Here is a 20,719-nt window from a genome sequence, read left to right as displayed (position 1 = left end):
AGGAAGGAAAAATATATTTATTTATAACCCATAAGATTATCCTATGCTATGTTAAAAATTTGATTCACAACCTACTATTCTTCTTTTGATTGAAGCCAAGATTTATCATTAAGATTGAGTAGTTTTGAACACAAGACATTGTTATGCTAATTATTTATAAGGTTTTTCATGTTCATATTCTTGTTATTTTTAGCATTTCTTTATAACAAGAGAAAATAGGTTTTGAAGGAACTTGAAAAACTTAACAAAAATACTTTAAGGGGGCTTGGAACCCATGACTAAAATGAGTTGTAAATAGTTAGTAGGAAAATCTAAGAACCCAACTAGAGCTAACGAAGTAGCCTAAAAAAATCATCATAAAGATATCCAATTTTTTGGTTTTTTGTCTTACTTTCATGTAAAATGTTGTTGTTTGCATTTTGAAATCCTCTTACATTCTTCTAACACCTACATAAGACACACCTCCCCAACCAAAACTATTGTGGTGACTTCAATTTCATTTGTTTCTTCATTACCATTCATCTTGTTTTCCTTTTGCCATTAGACCATCAATTGTAATAAATCTAGGAGATATTAGATAGTCATGTATGTTATGATGTTTCTATGTTCTATGTCAATTTTGTCTCTTTCATAAGATATATATGAAGATTATTAGAATTATCAATAAGACAATATTTTTTAGCACACATCCAAGAAAAAAATTTAAGAATTTTTAAAGTGTTAAACCTCCTAGAATAACTAAATTGAAGAAATTGAAGGTCTAAGTATAGAAATTCACCAAATTTTCCAATTTGTGAACTTGCTAAAAAACTAAAAGAATTGTAATGTCATAGGTTTCATGATTCTTAAAATTCCACAAAAGTAGAACAAAAGGAAAGAACAAATAAAAAAAATTATCATCAATTTTAGTGTTTGGCAACTTTAGGAAAATAGGATTTACTTGTTCACAATGAAATGAAAAAGGAAAGAGAAAAAATCTCAAATGTTACATATGCCACTTATTCATAAATTTTGAAAAAATAAGATTTCCTAAATTTAAAAAAAAATGGTGATTGAAGAAATGAAACTTTGGCAAGTTTAAAAGTTTGTAAACTTGCCAAAAAGCTAACATATTTTCTTATTTTGTAATTGTTCTTACAAAATGTAATAGTTTAATTTTATGTCTCATCTTCTTTTGTTTACTTTCCATTACCACAAATCAATTATTTCTCTTACCAACATTAATTTGTCAAGTCACTTTTCACTTGGTTATCCATTTTGAGAAAATCAAATGATCATGTTTCCTCAATTTTTGAGTGGTTATGGTATATTGTTTAGTCATAGATATGTTGCAATTATTAAGGGTATTTCTTTCCAATTTAGAGAGGAGGCTGGTTACTAGATGGTTGTCAAAGTTTAAAAAGAATTGTTCTAGTGTATCTCTAAATGTTATCTCAAATCATTAGAAAAAATATAATAATTTGGGATAAAATAAGATTGGCATTATAAATAACTTTTGTTGTAGAATATATCGAAGGAGTTGTGTCATTTCTATGACCATATCTAAGTCATAAATAATATTATTCTTTGTCACATTTTATAGTGTTAGTATATTTTTTGGTTTAGACCAAAATAGTAGTTGTTAAATTTATAATAAGTTATTTTAATGTGCTTCTCACATTATATATGCAATTTTTTTTTATTTTTTTTAAGCATGATTTGTGTCTAATCTCACAATATTTCTACTATGCAAATGTATAGCTAGTGATATATTTTGTTTAGAGTCATTTTTTCTAATCTCATATCATTAAATAATAAATTAATTGGCAGTTTACAATTATAAACATCTATTTTTCACATTCTAACTCTTGTACTACAATCAAGGAACCAATCTTGAGAGAGCCTCAATAATGGATTGATTTTGTAACTCTGGTGACCTAGTCTAATCTCACTTTCAAGCATGGGGAGATGAAGTTCACTTTGGTAGATTTAACTTTGAACCCTACATATTTCATGATACCCTAGCCTTGAAAGTCAGATTATTTTATAAGAAGTGGGGACACAACATACAGACTATATTGTTTCTCACTTTCTTCTACTAAGTAGATTGATTAGACTCCTCTAGCACATGACAAGACTATTACACCTTCTAATTAGCCATCTCTATGTTGGACTAGTGTTTGGATTGATATCTACAACTTTCTGAGGACTAAGTGGTATCCATTCCAAGGGCAAAATCCACCTAGGACACTTAGCCTCATCCGTTATGGTGTCGAGTCTTTTCATTCAACTAGAGTTATTAATTTTTTGTTAGGATTAATTATTTTATTTGTTAATTTCAAGTGAACTTGAATCCAAAACTTCTCACATCTTACACAGTGCTCTAGATTATTATCTTTTAATTTATTTATTTTTAGTTTTAATAGACTTTCATACTGTAATTGAAATCAATGCAATTATTTCTCTTAACAAAAAGTCTTCACCCCGTTTTAAAAACCTAGTACGTAATCTCTACACAATTATCAGCGGAGATATTAACAAGAATATATAGACACGACTATTTGAACGAGAAAGAACATACTAAAGAATACTAGTAACTTCATAAAGAGAAAATTAGCTAACGTGTGCATAGGACCCGTTCAAATAGACATGGTAAGATCAAGTTTCATGGTACTCTCAGGTTGAATGTAATTATTGGGCAATAGTGGCACACAATTGATATCCCTTGGAGTGGTTGTGATTTTCTTGTTATTGTGAATGCTTAGAGATGGATAACCGCCCATCATCTCACCCAGCTGCTTCTTATTCTCTTTCCAAACTGCTGATTTTCCACTTTCCTGATTTTGTCTTTGAACCAATTCTAACTCCGAAGGGGCCCTCGAGCGTATTGGCTTCTGCATGTAAGTCTCCTCACATTCATTACTTGATAAGAATAAATCAACAAGTTGCTTCATCTCATTGGCCTATCAAAATAAGAAAACAAATTCGAGTACTTGTCAGCAGACTTAAATGATTCTAGAAGCATAAGTGTTTGAAATTTCTTAGGTCCCAAAGCGAGTTTGAACCTAACCTTAGATCTTTTCTGGGGTGTACAATTTGAGCCAGAAATTCTAGTTTTATGAAATTCTTCTCCAGCCATATGATCTGAAAGCATAGAAAAAATTTTCTTCTTGTGTCATAGGTCATTGATCAATTTATTAATATCATTTTCTCTATAAAACTTTGGTAGATGAGTATCACATTTGTTTAAAACTGAACTATTTGTAGAGTTTTCACCTTGTATGGGAGCTCCATGGCTTCTGGTCTTATGTGAGCGGCTAGTTGAGTGTGCTCCATCCACCATGGCAAAGGGATCTTCCTGCGATAACCTACATTAGCAAACGCAAACAAGTTAGGTCTCAATTTCAAACTTGTGCAATCAAAGGTCATAATAAAATTAGGGCAGTACTTCAAAGTTGTGCAATCAGAGCCCATATTAAGAATAGGTCAATATTTCAAAGTTACACAACAAGTACTCATAATTTAAAGGATTGTGTTCAGCATAAGATATTCAGATTGTTTTAAGATGCAAAACTTTAAATTTAATAACATGATAAACTCTGAAAAACACAAGCCTAACAATCAGAGCTCGTAATTTAAAACATTGTCTTCCGCATAAGAGATTCAGATTGTTTTAAGATGCAAAAACTCAAATTTAATAACACGATAAACCCTTAAAAAACACAAGCCTAACAATCTGAACTCATAATTTTTAGGATTGTGTTCCGCATAAGACATTTAAAACACAAGCCTAATAATAATGTTTACCTTTTAAGTGAAAGTTGAGTGACAACCTTGTCTATAGTATATAGCTCTTGGGCACTCAGAATCTGCCGCGGTAGAGAGTATTTGGGCTTACATTCTGCTTTATATTGAGAGCCGAAATGGAATTCAGTATAAAACTTAAAAAAATTAAAAAGTAAATGATTACCCTTTGATTTAGCACAACAGATAAAAACAAAAGTTATTAATTACCATGCATCTGAGTTTCCTTCTCCTCCTTGTTAGATCGGTACATCTGGAACAAATTGGGAAAACACCACATTAGATGCAGAGAAATAGACAACTTTGAAATATAATTGTACAATTTTATTAGTTCAATAAAATGTAACAAATAAACCTGCAGGTGGCTTTTAATTTGGGAAATTGTAAGTCCTCTAACATTCATCAGCTCAAGGACCATCTTTGGAGTCGCTTCTGTAAATTATGAAATCAAATTCTTATTTCTCAAATCAGAAAATATCATATATGACCAAACTTTTGTCTTAAAAACAAGACAAAAGCCCAAACCAAATAATTAATCAATATAAACCAGAAGACTTACTATCTCTCCCTCCTAAATGTTGAACTGCCTTCACAAAGCTGTGATGGAGATGAGGAGACCAGTGAAGGCGAGGCACCTTAGACCGTCTGTATGGTCTTACTTCTCCTCTTCTTTCACAGCTCTCCATATTCTTCCTTTCCCTTCTCAACTATTTTATGTTTTTCTTTCTACTAGTATTAAACTTCAGAAGGATCACTTATTGTGATCCAAAACGTCTGACTGGCGGAAAGCCTAAAATTGATCTGAACTATGTCAAACATCCAAAATCTCCACTTATTTCCTTAATTTTTGTACCCAAAAAAATAACCTGCAAAAGAAAGAAGTTGAAGTAAAATAAACTGTTCAAAGTTCTATATCAGAATGGCTATAAACTCCACCGATTTCCTCCCCCTGATCTTCACTTAACATTTAGACAATCACAACCAATTAATATCATATGATCTTATTAGAATTGAAACTATAATTTGTTTCCACCCACACCAGCATTTTGGAAAAATCAGAGGTGGGAATATCCTTTAAAATAACCTACTCTAGATTTCAAAATCAATTTGAAATTTCCTTTATAGATGCAACTGAAACACTGTAGTACATCTTTCTGATTTTACTCCATGAAATATGGAGAAAATAAGTTAAAACAGCTGAGTGGTGGTCCCTTTTTAATTTCATTTTAGACCTTGTAATGTATGCCAAAATTTAAATATCAAAGATTCTCTCCATATTCTAATAGTAATGTTCTAGTTTTTTCTTTTATTATTTCTGTTATTTAACTTTTCAATCAATCTCATTTGAAAATTGTCTTCAAAATAATATCTACAATATAAATACGTATTGATTAAATAATTCAATGAATTCATTTTTCAAAACATTTGTCTCTCTCTCTATATATAGATCATGCATACGTACGTAGCGATACACTCGCTCAATTACTGTGAATTTGCTTTGACTTCTCTATAATACAGCTTCCTCGTGAAGACAACGGAACGTAAACCATTTACCAGAAGCTTTTAGTTTTTCCTTCTAATTCATAGAATGTTGCACGCAATTGAAGTACTCTAGTCTCTTCCGTTGATTTCGCTTTCAATATAATGTTTGATTTGACACCCATTATTAAAAAAGTGTTTATTTTTGCAGATTGTCAAACCTAAACCTAACGATGAGAAAATGAGTGCGAATAGATATTTCCAAGTTAATGTGTAGGGTCAATGTATAATTTACAGGACTAGCAAAATCACCTTAGGAGCCTCCCTACTTACTATCACTTTAGGTTATCTTTCCCTGTTCTATCATTTTCCGACCTAGGTAATCAGATTTATTGCAGAGTTGGTAAGATAATTTCTATTGAAAAAGTGAAATTTATATTTATGTAATGCTTTAGTTAAATTTGTGTTTGTTTTGATGGAATGTTTTTTTTATGTGTCGCATGTGTTGATTAATTTTTTTGTTTTGAGCTTCTATTTATTCTGATTTGTTTGTTCTTATATATATGTATTTACATGTATTCCACTTTTCTTGTTCATATATATATATATATATATATATATATATATATATATATATATAATTTTTATGTATCAAGTTTTATGTATCTTTATTCATACAATTTTAATGCACCTAATTCCTATCTTGAATTTTAAGTTCTCCATCTGAAATCATTTGTATGGAGAATAGGTTTGATCTTATGTAATACAAAACTAATTCTAATTAAACCTTTAAAGGTGCTAGTGCTCTATGTTTTTTCAAACGAGGCATCAAGACTCCTAAAGATCTTTTCTTTAGGGTTTCCATGAGTTTCAAATGTCTAGTATCGTCTTGCTCATTCAGATGACTTTGACTTATTGCTTTTTACAATTCCAGGCCACTTAATTCATAAAGTGGGTATTTGGTCTGTTAGACCTTGGTTGACTGATTGGAAGTGGTATCCTGCCACTCCTTTCACCAGTTACAAACCAAGTCTTTGACACTATTTGGAGTGCTATTATAGAACCCAAGATTTCCCATTTTGCTTGGTGCCTGTCTTTTCAAGGTCTTCCCCTTGGGCCTCAACTCAAGCATATTGGGGTTCCAGATCCTAGGTGTCCATTCTATGGCCAACTAGAGTCCTTCTTGTATATTTTCTAGTTTTGTAGACATGCTTGAAATTATTGGCACTGGATTCATGATTTTTTTAAGTCATTTCGGCCTGAACCCTTTTCTTAGTACATGGCTATTTTGGGTGATTCCCCTAGGATCCCTAAAAAATTTACCCAAATTTGGTATACCTTCAAGATGGAGATTTTGTTCACTCTGTGGAAATATATAAATGTTGTTCATTTCACTCATAGTTTTCTTGATATTAATATTGTTGTGTACACTAAAGCATGCATTTGTAATAATGTAATGATGTAGATTCAAGTACAAGCAAACAAGGTGGCCGTGGAGGTGGCCCATCTTCAAGAGCTTCTCAATCACTAGGGTAATACCCCTTGTATTGGTGCCATGGTACCTCCAAATGCCTCGGTTCATACCATGACACCTAGAGGCCACCCTAGAAGCACAACTCTTTAGGCCACTGCTTGCACACTCTGCATTCCCAGGCTTCCCACCACCACTCTCCTAGTAGTGGCAATGATGGATGGAGGTGCCACTTAGTTTCCCTACCCTATGGTGGCACTAGTTGGTCTACGACTCCTCCTCCTGGTGCTCAATAAGTGGTTTTTGGGTAATGACCTTTTTGCCTTGAACTGACCATTTCACCTCCACGACCTAATATGAAGGATGCTGACCAAGCCACTGATTCTACTAATGATGTTGCTGACCACTAGATTGTTCCCAATCTACTTCCCAATCACAAGGATGTTTGGGGATTTCATGATAGAGATGAGCCACCTCCCTCAGTAGGCACTGCTTTAGTGGCCTAAGGGTAGCTTTATATGTTTTTTAAATTTATGAATAGTTAATATTTCTAGCTTTCGCCATGTGAACTCTTGTGGGGAGATCTTGTATCCCCCCACCCTTTTTTGTGAATTGTAATCTTAGTCTATTATTTATTAATAGAAAAGGACTCCTCATCAAAAAAATGCAAATGGAAACTCTCATGTTTTTGTACTCTGCATAAAGAAAAATTTTGGTACAAATCTATGTGATCATTCATTGTGTATTGGATCTAGAGATATTCTTTCGATTATTTAGGGTCAAACCAAATGTTGCATTTGTTTTAGATGGGAAATTCATCAAATGTTGGATTTATTTGATTCCCAATTAGGTTTTGTTGAGCCCCAAAAAATGAAAATTTGAATTTGATTTAATTCCAATTCTAATTGGCAATTTCAATTCCACCTCTTGAGGTGGAATTAACAAATCTTCATTTTAGACCAAAATGGGAATTCAAACTCATATTTCAATTCTAGTACATATCCAAACTAAAGTTTTTAAAAAAAATTTTACGACCCATTCTAAAATTCTACCAAAAAAATGGGCCCTTAATGGTTGCTATGAATAATCCTATGTCATTGACATACACAACAATTATAAGGAACATTCCAATTTCAAAAATAAAAAAGAGTCAATATTTTCTTTGGAATCACATCTAGACCATTGCATGCTTGCTCATTGTTTACCAACATGTGAACTTGGTCTTTTAAGTTGGTTGGCTAAGGAAAGCATGACCCTTGAATTTAACAACTTCTCTTATGTATTTTAAATACTACTAATACTTATACATGCAATTATTTACTAAGAAGCCTATGGAAAGGATGGAAAACCATATATGTTTTTACTTTAAAACATAATAATTAAACATGAATAATTAGGCTCCAACTATAATGTTAAGTCAAATGGTTTCTAGATGATTTTTCACTAGTGAGAGTCTTAAGGCCCAAATATCTAGAAACCATAAGTGTTAAGCCTTTCTAAACAACTTCCTAAATATTTTATGACTTACTCTACTCTACTACACAATTGAAATGGAACTAATTATATGTTACATGTTAAAACTTGTTTCGTAATCTTTAGAGTGTCTCATGAGTACTAAATTAGAAAATACTACGTACATAGCCATAACATGCCTATAACCACAATGATGTTATATTTTATTGTATTTCTATAAATATAGTTGCATGCACTAAAATATATTTACTAATCTATAGGTTACATGTCGTGATCTATAGAATAAGACTTGAGAAGTGTGCATGTTCTAAAATATAGTCCCATGTGATAAATAGGATAAGAATCAATATACAATATCATGCACTAATTTCAAAACTTGATTATAATTCTAATTTATTAAACATTCGAATAATAAAGAAAGCAATAAAGAGTAAACTATATCTTATCTCCACTTTTAGAAGTACAATATACATACCATTAAGTATTTTATTGTTTATGACATTTACTTCAAGTACAATTAAAAGAATGAAAACAAAGAGATAGTAGTTTACCATCTTAAAAAGTGTACACTTTCTTTGTAAAACCTTTTATCCTCTTACAAATCTCATGCAACATGGATGGATTAATGCTTGAATTGAACTTCAAGTTTTTATCCATTGCTATTTATTTTTCTCCACGCTTGATATCTTTGAGGGAATTGTACAAAATATCTAGAGTTGAGGTTGGTAGTGATGTCAACTTGAGGCATTTTTGTTTGGGATTGAGAGCCCGTTATAGAGTTTTCAAAAATTTTCCACCTAATATAGTTAACCCTTTCTATTTTGATTTCTAAAATTATTATAAAATGAGGCTTACTCACTTCATTTGAGAATTGATTCAATACAAAAATTATTAGTCATCTACTACATACAAGAAATCCATACTTTTAAGCAAAAAAGTACTCATTTACAAGCAAACTTTTAAGGTGCATTCAAGGAATTCAAGTCTAGAAATGAATGACTTATTGAAGACCTTTATTTCATGTCATTAATTATGCATTTCTTTCTCAAGATCCATCTTATTTCTTCATAGGAGATAGTAGAGGTATCTATCGAGGAAGGAGATTTGTATTCATCATATTTCACAAGTATTCATTGTTCATTGTTCAAGTATTCAAAAGCATACTTGCATCCATGGACCTATGATTTTGCACATCTAGATGCATTGTATGGATAAATCCTACATTATCATTCTACATCATTCACACACATAGATATAATTATTCATACATCTTTTTGGATAAAAAATTTGAATTCATTTAGGGAGATTTGGCAAGCCAAGTGAACATTTATATTTAGCTTGCTTTTACATTATTGCTTATTTTAAGGTTAATTCATAAATGAGGGCTTGATGGAGGCAAGTCCCTCCCACCCTGATGCCACCCCCACCCAATGAAATCCATTTTTCATGTGTGTAAGAGCATATCTAGAAGATTTTAGAATAGCAAATTTAGATTTTAGAACTAGGGTTCCAGGTTTTTATTAGAATTTTAGATTTTAGATTTTGGGTCCAATATAGGTTGACGTAGACCTCAATCTCCATCTAGGTCAACCTTTTCCAAAGGCTCCCAATTTTTTCAAGATCATTAAAACTTAGTTTTAGGGTCCTATATGTGATTATGTTCCAATTTTTGACATAGTTTGATGATCAATTTCCATATTTGAATTGTCCTTTCCTATTGGTCCTTAAGATGATTTTTAATAAAGATGTCATAGTATCATGATGTTTAAACAAGATCTACTTCAAAATGTGATATCACTATGTCACTAAATAATTAAGTGAAGTCTTGGAAGGTGGAAAAGGATCTAATCATGAACATGATATCCCAATTTCACAAATGAGTATTTGGAAGGATTATGGAGAAGTGACATGTTGCTATTTTGATATAATATCATAGAAGAGACTTTGCGATCAAGGGGAATTAGGATTTGCAAGACCTTGATAAATGATCTTAATTCATTAATTCGTTAATTTGATATGAATACAATTTTAAGTAGTGTATTTTACTTCTATACAACTATGTTAATGGTATCTTATCAAGATTCAAGAAAGGACATGCGGATTGGAAAGACAACTTATATAAATGCCATAAGACATCAAATGAAAGAATTAGAACATGCTTAAGTTTTATTGTAAATTGTCAAGAGTAAGTTTCCAATGTGATATTTGTCATCCTAAGTGTCCCAACATTCTTTTGAGGACAAAATGAATTTATAAACCTAACTATTATAATAAAATATTTACGTGTATGTGACATTTTGGAGAAATAGGTAGTTTAAGTCAATTGAAATTTTCTATCATAAAAGGAATTGAGTTGCTAGTATCAGCTACAAGTAAATTTAAGATAAATTTTATTGTATTGACAATTATCTATGATGGGAATTCAAAGTAAGGTTGATCCATGGAATGAGAATCCTCTACTAGTTCTATAGATTGACATGAATGGAGAAGAAGAAGAATAGGTTGATATCATCATCATTCTCCTCTCTATCACTTGGGTCCTTAAAACTAACTATTTTGCATATCAGAATGATGAGCTAGAATTAGAGGGAAAATAATATAAATTTGAGCTTCATTAGACTCTTTAGAAGATGTAAGTGAAGGAAGGAGGATAGGTTCTAAAAGTATTTCACATAGAATTATTGGACCTTCTCAATTTGGTTTGTATTAATAGTTCATCCTATAATTATATTAGTCATCTCATGTTATATTTTTATCATGCTCTAGGTAGTTAGAACTAGAATTTTGAAAAGTCACTATTGTAAATGCTTAAAGCTTGTTTTCATCCCTTTGTATGCTTAAAAGTAGGCACACTTATATAAACCCTTGTAGGAATAAGTTCCTTATGGAGATTTCTAGTATTCTTTGTGAGATGATTGAATTCTTATGTGTTTCATTCATGACTTGGTTTGTCATTTATGTGAACATATCATCTTTTTGCACAATTTTGGTAGAGTTGTAGAGATAGTTTTGTTTTGTGAGGTCATAGGTTGTTGAGTTTCTTTTAGCTAGATTATAAGTATGTTCATGTATAATTATATATATTCTATGTCTATGTTTGCAGAAAGAATTATGATTTTTTTCTTGATTTACACAATTTTTATTGAGGATTGGTTTTGATGTAGGGAAGGGAAAAATCAAGAGGAATAAGTCCAACTTAAACCTACGAACATCCCTTACTCAGAGTTACAAACAGAAGCAACATAAAAATATATGAACAAAGACAAAAATAGACCAAATTCCATGCAACCACACTAATGCAACCATTCAACTCCATATATAAAGAAAATCAAACATACATAGCTATAAGGCCTTCCAGGTTGTGACCATATATAAAGAATTATGAAATCAAGTCCAAGCTCACATCCTACCTTCTTCTCTAGGATCTTCTAATGATCTATCTTGATAATGATATCCAATTATGTTTTCTACATTAGTCCAAACACCTTATATAGCCAGCTAAGCCAAAAGGTGGCTAGTCAAGATGTTAGTTACATTATAGGTACACCTTGGAAGAGTAAACCAAAAAATACCAAATATGAACAAAAATAAATACCAAGCTATATTTAGGTTCTCCCATGACCCAAAAATAGTTACCCTGTTAGTATAAATAATAATAATTTATTCTTTACTTAAGTTTACTTAGGATAAATGCATTATTTTTATTATTTATTAGGTTAGACACCTAAGATTTTGCATACTCATATGAGTTGTCATGTTGACAACATAGGAGTAAGCAACTCTAATTTAGCACATGGTGTTTACAACATTGGAGTTTACATAATTAACTGAGTTGTCATGTTGACAACATAGTTATTCATACTCTTAATTAAGCACATGGAGTCTACAACATAATTTTCTATGACACACTTTGTAGGCTTATCCTCTCATCATTGCACTAACTCTTGTGCTCAATGGAGGATAATCCACTCTTGGTGGATATATTACTTAGTTGTGAGGCTTATCATATTGCTAAATCCCAAACATAAAAAAGCATTCTAGAGGCCTTTATATATAAGTGCTTCTAGTCTATTTGTACATCAATTGAATTTTATATTGTTATTCTGATCATACTCTATTGGTCTATTTTGTGCTAGTTTTTGAGCTTCTTGGTCTTGTGCAATTTTTCCCTAAGGAAAATTCTTACATGGTATCAGAGTCATAGAGGCATCATCTCATAGCCATTGAGGGCCCTTCTTGCTTCACCTCTTTGAGGACACCTCGATTTAGATTTAGAGCATTTGCAGTTATTGGGAGTGTCTAGAGCCAAAGTGGACCTCACCATTGCATCCAGAGCATCAATTCAGTAAAATTTGACTAGAAGTTTGCCTATGTTGGGCCATAGTCAAAACTGAGGCAAATTATTTTTGCAAATCGACACCTGAAGGCCCAATTTGCAAATTCAGTATGATCTATTTGATCTGCACATTTATTTTGTTTCAAATCTGCATTTAATTTTCTTTGCGTTATTGCATTTTTTGGATTCTATATTTGGAATTTTTTTTAGGCCATTAGGCCACTAACATGTCATCAAAAGTCCATACATCCATACACTACCCATTTAGCAATTCGCACTGACATGTCATGTGGGGGACTATTTTTTCACTGACATCAGCTAGTCATGTGATTAAATTTGATGGTCATTTGAGCATCATCAACAGGCCATATTGCACTATTGGGATGACTATTTGGATGTCAAATTTAACCTCACAAATTTTTGATTAGACCCTTATCTAGATTTAGTTTTGATTTGACAGTCCAACTTTGGGAGGCCGTATCTTAGTCATCCGGACTCCAAATAACGTGTAATTTTTTTTTTTTTTTGGGCTATAATTTCTTAAAATTTTCAATGATACTATTATTTTCTAGTTTTGGTGCATGAATTTGTTAGAAATTGTAGTTTTTGGTGATTGTACCTATCCAATTCTACATTTTTCAAATTCAAACGCTTTGTATGAGCTCATCTGGACTCCAAATCAGGTTCCATTTTTTTTGAAAGTGAATAAATTTTCATCTACTTTCTAGATCAGCAATTAGATTATAGGCATGTGTGGAAAAAAATACCACTTTTAGAAATAGGTCCTTGCTTTGTATTATATTGTTTCAAAATTGTTGTATTTCTAAGCTACATTGTAAAGTTCAAGATTTGAACTCCAAAAGGAGGTTGTAAATAGAAAATTAGAAGACAACTAAGGCCAAAATTGGCAAGTGGCTATTGTAATCGCACTAAGTATAAAGTGTTAAAATCTTTCATTTCAGGAGAGGGGGGCGAGGGGTTCTTGATTGAGTAAACAGGGGGGTGTCTCTTGGTGTTATGTTCTTCTTTTCCTATTGTTATCTTTCATTTCTTGCATCATGGGAAATCTTAAGATTCCAAAATTAACACCACATAACTATGCCACATGGTCTATTAAAAAATGGTGTGAATTGATGCATGATGAAGTTTCTCAATATGTAGATGCTTCCTTTCCTAAACCAACAGGTGATCAAGTATCCAAATGTGATATTGATGCTTGGATATAGGAAGATAGGAAAGCCCTAAGTGATCTTAGGTTAGGGGTTGAAGACAAGATCCTCTATCAGATCATGAAGTATGATACATGCAAGGAAACTTGGTATGCTCTCAAAAACCTATATGGTAAAGTGACTAACTTGAGGATGTTTACAAAATTGAAGATGAGATTGTCTCCCTAGATCCTAAGACCTTTGATTAAATACAAGATTTTATCATTAAGGTGAATGAATTAAGAACAAAACTAGATGATTGTGGTAGTCCTATTAAAGATTACAGGTTGATCTATCTCATTCATACTAAGTTACCATCTGAGTACACCACATTTGTCTCTTCTTTCAACACTAAAAAGACTACCTTAGGAGCTTCCTATAAGAAAATTACTTTTGATAATTATGCTTAGTTGTTAGAGGATGAACAAACTAAGTTGACAACAATGGGGATTCTAAAGTCTTCAAAGTCTAAGGTATTGGTGGCTAATAATGAGAGTTCTCAAAATTTAGTTGGTCAAAGTTCAAATAAAGGAAAGGGCAAAAAAGAAGAAATGTAAGAATAACAAACAAGACAATACAGAAAAGTCAACACCACAATCAAATCAACCATGAGGCAAGTCTCCCCCAAATACCAACAAAAAGGGGGACACTAATTAGGAGAAGAAGAAGTGTGCCTATTGTAAAAAGATGGGTCATGACAAACATCAATTTTATCACAAACAAATTGATGAGTTGAAGAACATCATGAAGAAACACAATGTTCCTCTACCTAATGCTTATAAAGAGAAAGGATCTTCATCTTCAGATTCTAAGGGTAAAGGGTATGCTTTACTCACAAACATTGTTAGTTAGGGAGAATGGATCATTGATTCAGGTGCCACACATCATATGGGTGTGTCAAAGAGAGATTTATCTTCCATGACACATTCAAAGGTACCTCACATCTTTGTAGGGGATGATACTAATGTGGAAGTTGAAGGTAAAGGTGAAGTTGAGATGAACAGTGGAGCATTCAAGGATGTTCTATATGTTCCTAATCTTACCTCCAACTTTCTTTCAGTCTACAGAATGACTCACAATGGAGGTGGAAATAAGGTTAAATTTCTTCTAGGCTTAGTGGTAGTTAAAAGCATTAAGGATGACTCTATGATTACAATAGGAGAAGCCAATCATGATTCATAGCTTTACACTTTCTCTTCCTTTTTTCCTAAATAAAATGCACAAGCCTTGTTACTACATTCAAATGCAAAAAGGAAACTATGGCATGAGAGATTTGGATATCTCAACTATAGATATCTTTAGCAGCTTAGCAACAAGAAAATGGTTAATTGTCTACCTCAAGTCTAGTTTTTCGAAGGTATTTGTTCAGGTTGCTCACTTGGGAAACATCTAAAAATATTGTATGAAAACAGGAAGTCTTGGAGAGAACAAAGTGTTTTTGAATTGGTTCATAGTGATGTGGCAGGCCCGTTTCCAGTGCCATAATTTGGAAAGTATCACTATGCACTCACCTTCATAGATGACTACTCTCGATTTACTTGGGTTTTCTTCATGTCTCATAAGAGTGAAGTGCTTGAAAGAAAAGTAGGTAGAAAAAGCCATCAAAGTTCTTCGAACAGATAATGGGGGGGAGTATGTGAACTCAAGACTAATAGACTTTTGTACTCAAGAGGGAATTGACCTTCAACATTCAGTACCATACACGACATAGAATAATTTTTTTGCTGAAAGGAAAAATAGAACTCTCAAGGAGATGACCACTTGCATGCTACAAAACAAGTCTCTTGATCAAATCTTTTGGGCTGAAGCAATAAATTGTGTTAACTTTATCTAGAATAAGAGTCCTCATTAAGCTTTGGATGGTATAACTCCTTTTGAAGCTTGGACTAGCAAGAAATCTATGGTTAAGAACTTTAAAGTCTTTGGTGTTAGATTGTGGTGAATGATCAAGAAAGTACTGTACATACTTCATAAATAGTGGGGTTTGGGCAGTGGCTGACATGGTAGCCAACATATTATGGCCGACATATGGCCGACATGTTATAACCCTAAAGCAGTTTAATACTTGTATAAAATGGCTTAGGGTTGGGTATTTTGCATAATGTTGTGATGCGAAATTGGTTCTTGCAGTAGTATTGAGCTGTAAGGGATTACGGATTGTAATCAGGTTGTAATCACTGGATTGTAATAAGATCAGACTTGCTGTTTGGTGGACGTAGCCCAGGGATTGGGTGAACCATGTTAAATCTTGGTGCCTTGTGTTCATTTTTGTGTTCTATTATTTTCTGTTATTGGTTATATTTGCATGTAGTTTTTATTTATGTCCGTGGTTTATCCTAACAAGTGGTATCAGAGCAAGGTTGTCTTTTAGTTATCCTCTGCAGGAAAGTCTCACGGTTAAGTGGGAGTCTCACAGTTGAGTGGGAGCGATGGAAGATGAGGGTAAGTTGAGGGTTGACAGGTTTAATGCGCAAAACTTCTAGTTATGGAAGATGCAAATGGAAGACTATTTTATTAGAAGGATTTATGGAAGCCGTTGGAAGGAAAAGACAAGAATCAAGGAACTATGTCAGAGGCTGAATGGGATCTTTTGGACAGAAAGGCACTCAGAAGCATTTGGTTATGCTTGGCACCATCGGTGGCATTTACTATTACAAAAGCAAAGACGACAAAAGATTTGATGGAAATCCTAGCGACACTGTATGAAAAGCCCTCCGCTTCAAATAAGGTATTTCTCATGAAGCGTTTATTTAATATGAAAATGGCAGAAGGTGGATCTGTTGCAGATCATTTAAATGAGTTTAATACTATTACTAGTCAATTATCTTCTGTGGGTATCAATTTTGATGAAGAAAATAGGGCTCTCTTGATTTTGTGTTCTTTGCCTGAAAGCTAGAATGGCTTGGTAATGGCGGTGAGTAATTTTGTTCCTGGATCTAGTACCCTAAAATATGATGATGTGATTGATGTTATTTTAAGTGAGAAAACTCGTAGAAAATCCTCAGGTGGATCTACATCAGGAAGTGCTTTAAATGCACAAAGCAGGGGCAGAATGACTGAAAGAGGAAGTAACTCTGGAAATCGTGGGAAATCAAGAGGAAAGTCAAAGGGGAGGAGGTCTCAATCAAGAGGACTAAATGATTGCTGGTACTATGGGAAACTAGGGCACAAAAAGAAAGATTGTTGGAATCGAAAGAAAAATGAAGGAGATAAATCAGATGGAGACAAGGAGGAAAATGTGGTAAGTAACAAATCCGAAGAGGATGCTTTGCTTCTGTCTTTAGAGAGTGTTGATGATTCATGGGTTTTAGATTCTGGTGCTTCATTTCATGCTACACCTCATAGAGGTTATTTCATTGATTATGTCCAAGGGGATTTTGTGCTTGTTTATTTGGGGGATAATGAACCCTGTCAGATTGTTGGAAAGGGAAAAATTAAGATTAAGTTAGAAAATGGGAATCATTGGCTACTACATGAGGTAAGACATGTTCCAAAACTAAGTAGAAATTTAATTTCAGCAGGGCAACTCGGTGATGAGGGTTGTGTAGTTACTTTTAATGATAAAAATTGGAAGGTTTCAAAAGGTTCCCTTGTAGTAGAAAAAGGTGTGAAAGTAGGCACCTTATATCTTTGTACAGGTCATATTATTCCTTTTACTTTGATTGTTTCAGAGAAAAATGAATATTCAGGAACAATTACTGCAGTTGAGTAGGGAGAACAAATAGCTACTGTAGATTTTGATACAGCATTGTGGGACAATAGACTTGGGCACATGAGTGAGAAAGGTATGAAAGTACTTCATTCAAGGAAAGTTTTACTAGGTCTAAAATGTGTGAATATGGATTTCTGTGAAAGTTGTGTGTATGGAAAACAAAAGAGAGTGAGTTTTGTAAAGACAGGGAAGGAAAACAAAAAGGAGAAATTAGAGCTTGTGCATACAGATGTATGGGGACCGGCTCAGGTATCTTCCCTTGGTGGCTCTCATTATTATGTTACATTTATTGATGATGCAACTAGAAAAGTATGGGTTTATTTCCTTAGATAGAAATCTGATGTATTTCAAACTTTTAAGAAATGGAAATGCTTGGTTGAAAATGAGACTGGTAAGAAATTAAAATGTCTCAGATCTGATAATGGTGGTGAGTATTGTAGTCATGAATTTGAAGATTATTGCTCCACTAATGGTATTCATAGACAAAAAACTATTCCAAGGACTACACAGGAAAATGGAGTGGCTGAACGCATGAACAAGACTATAATGGAGCACGCAAGGAGCATGAGGTTGCATGCTGGGTTGCCCTTACACATGTGGGTAGAGGCTGTCAATACTGTAGTATATTTGATTAATAGAGTTCCCTCTACTCCTTTGGGCTATGGTATTCCAGAGGAAGCATGGACTGGTAAGAAGGTGAGTTATTCTTTTCTCAAGACCTTCGGTTGTGAAGCTTTTGCTCATATAGATTCTGAAAATAGAACCAAGCTAGAAGCTAAATCAAAGAAATGTGTCTTTGTTGGATATGGAATTAATGAATTTGGTTATAGGCTCTGGGATTTTGAAAATCTTAAAATTATTAGAAGTCGGGATGTCATATTCAATGAGAAAGTGTTGTACAAAGATCTGTTGTAGCAACATGAGAAGAAAGAAGATGATTATGTAGTGCTGGATGATACTCCAAAAGCTAATGTTCTAGCCATTCCTCATGATGTGCAACAACTGCAACAACAAATACCACACACACCAGTAAATGTTAGATGATCAACAAGGCAAATTAGACCTCCACAAAGGTTTTTTCCCTCTTTGTATTCTATTTTACTTACTGATGTTGGTCAACCTGAAAGTTATGATGAAGATGTGCAGGTGGATACTAAGATTCAGTGGGAGTCTGCAATGAAAGATGAAATGGACTCTTTGCTGAAAAATAAGACATGGGATTTGTGCAACTTGCCTGCAGGTAAAAAGGCTTTACAGAATAAGTGGGTTTACAGGTTGAAAGAAGAGGAAGGAGGTAAGAAAAGATTTAAGGCCAGGTTAGTTGTAAAAGGATTTGCACAGAAAAAGGGAATTGATTTTGATGAGATATTTTCTCCTGTTGTTAAAATGACTTCTATTCGTACTATTTTAAGTCTTGTGGCTACTAAAGATTTGCATTAAGAGCAGATGGATGTTAAAACAACCTTTCTTCATGGTGATTTGGATGAAGAAATATATATGGCTCAGCCACAGGGTTTTGAGGTCAAAGGTAAGGAGAACTTAGTGTGCAAATTGAAGAAAAGTTTATATGGCTTGAAGCAAGCACCTCGGCAATGGTATCTGAAATTTGACAGTTTTATGCATGAGCATGGATATAATAGGTGTCATTCAGATTATTGTGTTTATTTTAAGAGGTTGGATGATGCTAGCTACATTATTTTATGTCTATATGTTGATGATATGCTTATAGCTGGGTCTAACATGCATCATATTAAGGGGCTAAAATGCCAGTTAGCACATGCATTTGCTATGAAGGATTTGGGGGCAGAAAAAAAAATCCTTGGTACGAAGATTTGCAGAGATAGGAAGAACAGAACCTTGATGCTATCTCGGGCTGATTATGTTGAGAAGGTCTTGGAATGTTTCTGTATGGAGAATGCTAAATCTGTCAGCACACCTTTACCTAGTCATTTGAAATTGAATAAGGAGATGTGTCCCAAGACACAGGAAGAGGAGGATAAGATGTCCAAGGTACCCTATGCTTTAGCTATAGGAAGTTTGATGTATGCTATGGTATGCACTAGGCCAGATATTGCACATGCAGTGGGAGTCGTTAGCAGGTATATGAGTCATCTAGGATTTGAGCATTGGAATGCTGTCAAGTGGATTCTCAGATATTTGAGAAGAACATCCAATAAGTGTTTACACTTTGGGGGCTCTACTACTAATTTACAGGGCTATGTTGACTCAGATTTGGCTGGGGATATTGATACCAGGTGGAGTACTACAGGTTATGTCTCTACTGTTGGTGGGGCAGCCGTGAGCTAGGTTTCTAGGTTACAGAAGATTAATGCTCTCTCCACTATAGAGGCAGAGTATGTTGCTACTATAGAGGCAGCCAAGGAGATGATATGGCTTCAGTTGTTCTTGGAAGAATTGGGACATCCTCAAAAGGATAATTATTTGTTCACAGATAGTCAGAGTGCCATTCATCTTGCTAAGAATTCAGCTCTGCATTCTAAGACCAAACACATACAATTGCTGTACCATTTCATTCGGTCAGTTTTGGAGGATGGACAGTTAAAGTTGGAGAAGATACATACCAATGACAATCCAGCAGATATGTTGACAAAGGTTGTAACACGGGAGAAGCTGAACTCCTCTTCAACTTCGATTGGTCTTTTAGATTGAACATGAATAAAAGAACAGTAGAGTCTAGGATGGTTTGATCCAGTGGGAGCCCCATATGGTAGTGGTATTGCTACAGGATCAGTCTCCAAGTGGGAGATTGTTGTTTAGTGTGGAGCCTGATCAGTCCCCAAGTGGGAGATTGTTAGATTGTGGTGACTGATCGGGAAAGTACTGTACATACTTCATAAATAGTGGGGTTCGAGTAGTGGCCGAGATGGTAGTCGACATATTATGGCCGACATATGGCCGACATGTTATAACCCTAAAGCGGTTTAATACTTGTATAAAAGGGCTTAGGGTTGGGTATTTTTCATAATGTTGTGATGCGAAATTGGTTCTTGCGACAGTATTGAGCTATAAGGGATTACAGATTGTAATCAAGTTGTAATCACTGGATTATAATAAGATCAGACTTGCTGTTTGGTGGACGTAGCCCAGGGATTGGGTGAACCACATTAAATCTTGGTGTCTTGTGTTCATTTTTGTGTTCTATTATTTTCTGTTATTGGTTATATTTACATGTAGTTTTTATTTCTGTCCATGGTTTATCCTAACATTTGGTTGTCCAGCATGGGCTATAATACCTC

General features: G+C 33.7%; 1 protein-coding gene across 4 annotated transcripts; it reads right to left on the bottom strand.

Annotated features, from left to right (window-relative positions):
• Positions 1–2,557: 2,557 nt before the first annotated feature.
• LOC149558891 (uncharacterized) lies at positions 2,558–5,261 on the bottom strand. Of its 4 annotated transcripts, none has more exons than XM_089832913.1 (8): positions 5,246–5,261; positions 4,343–4,649; positions 4,139–4,215; positions 3,994–4,036; positions 3,787–3,883; positions 3,256–3,347; positions 3,050–3,123; positions 2,558–2,942 (listed from the first exon to the last, which is right to left on the bottom strand). In XM_089832913.1, the coding sequence occupies exons 2-8, from the start codon at positions 4,467–4,469 to the stop codon at positions 2,619–2,621; spliced, it is 834 nt and encodes a 277-aa protein (XP_089689039.1). In that variant the 5' UTR covers positions 4,470–4,649; positions 5,246–5,261; the 3' UTR covers positions 2,558–2,618. The 4 variants fall into 4 exon arrangements, with proteins under 4 accessions (XP_089689039.1, XP_089689038.1, XP_089689037.1 ...); XM_089832912.1 differs by lacking the exon at positions 5,246–5,261 and adding an exon at positions 4,872–4,998; XM_089832911.1 differs by lacking the exon at positions 5,246–5,261 and having other exon boundaries at positions 4,343–4,862.
• Positions 5,262–20,719: the final 15,458 nt, after the last annotated feature.

This window comes from Cupressus sempervirens, chromosome 5 (genome assembly GCF_028749045.1).
Source record: "Cupressus sempervirens isolate cs-2001-9-10 chromosome 5, ASM2874904v1, whole genome shotgun sequence".
NCBI lineage: Eukaryota > Viridiplantae > Streptophyta > Pinopsida > Cupressales > Cupressaceae > Cupressus > Cupressus sempervirens.
Note: the sequence above shows the minus strand (reverse complement) of the source record. Positions and strands in the feature narration are given on the sequence as shown.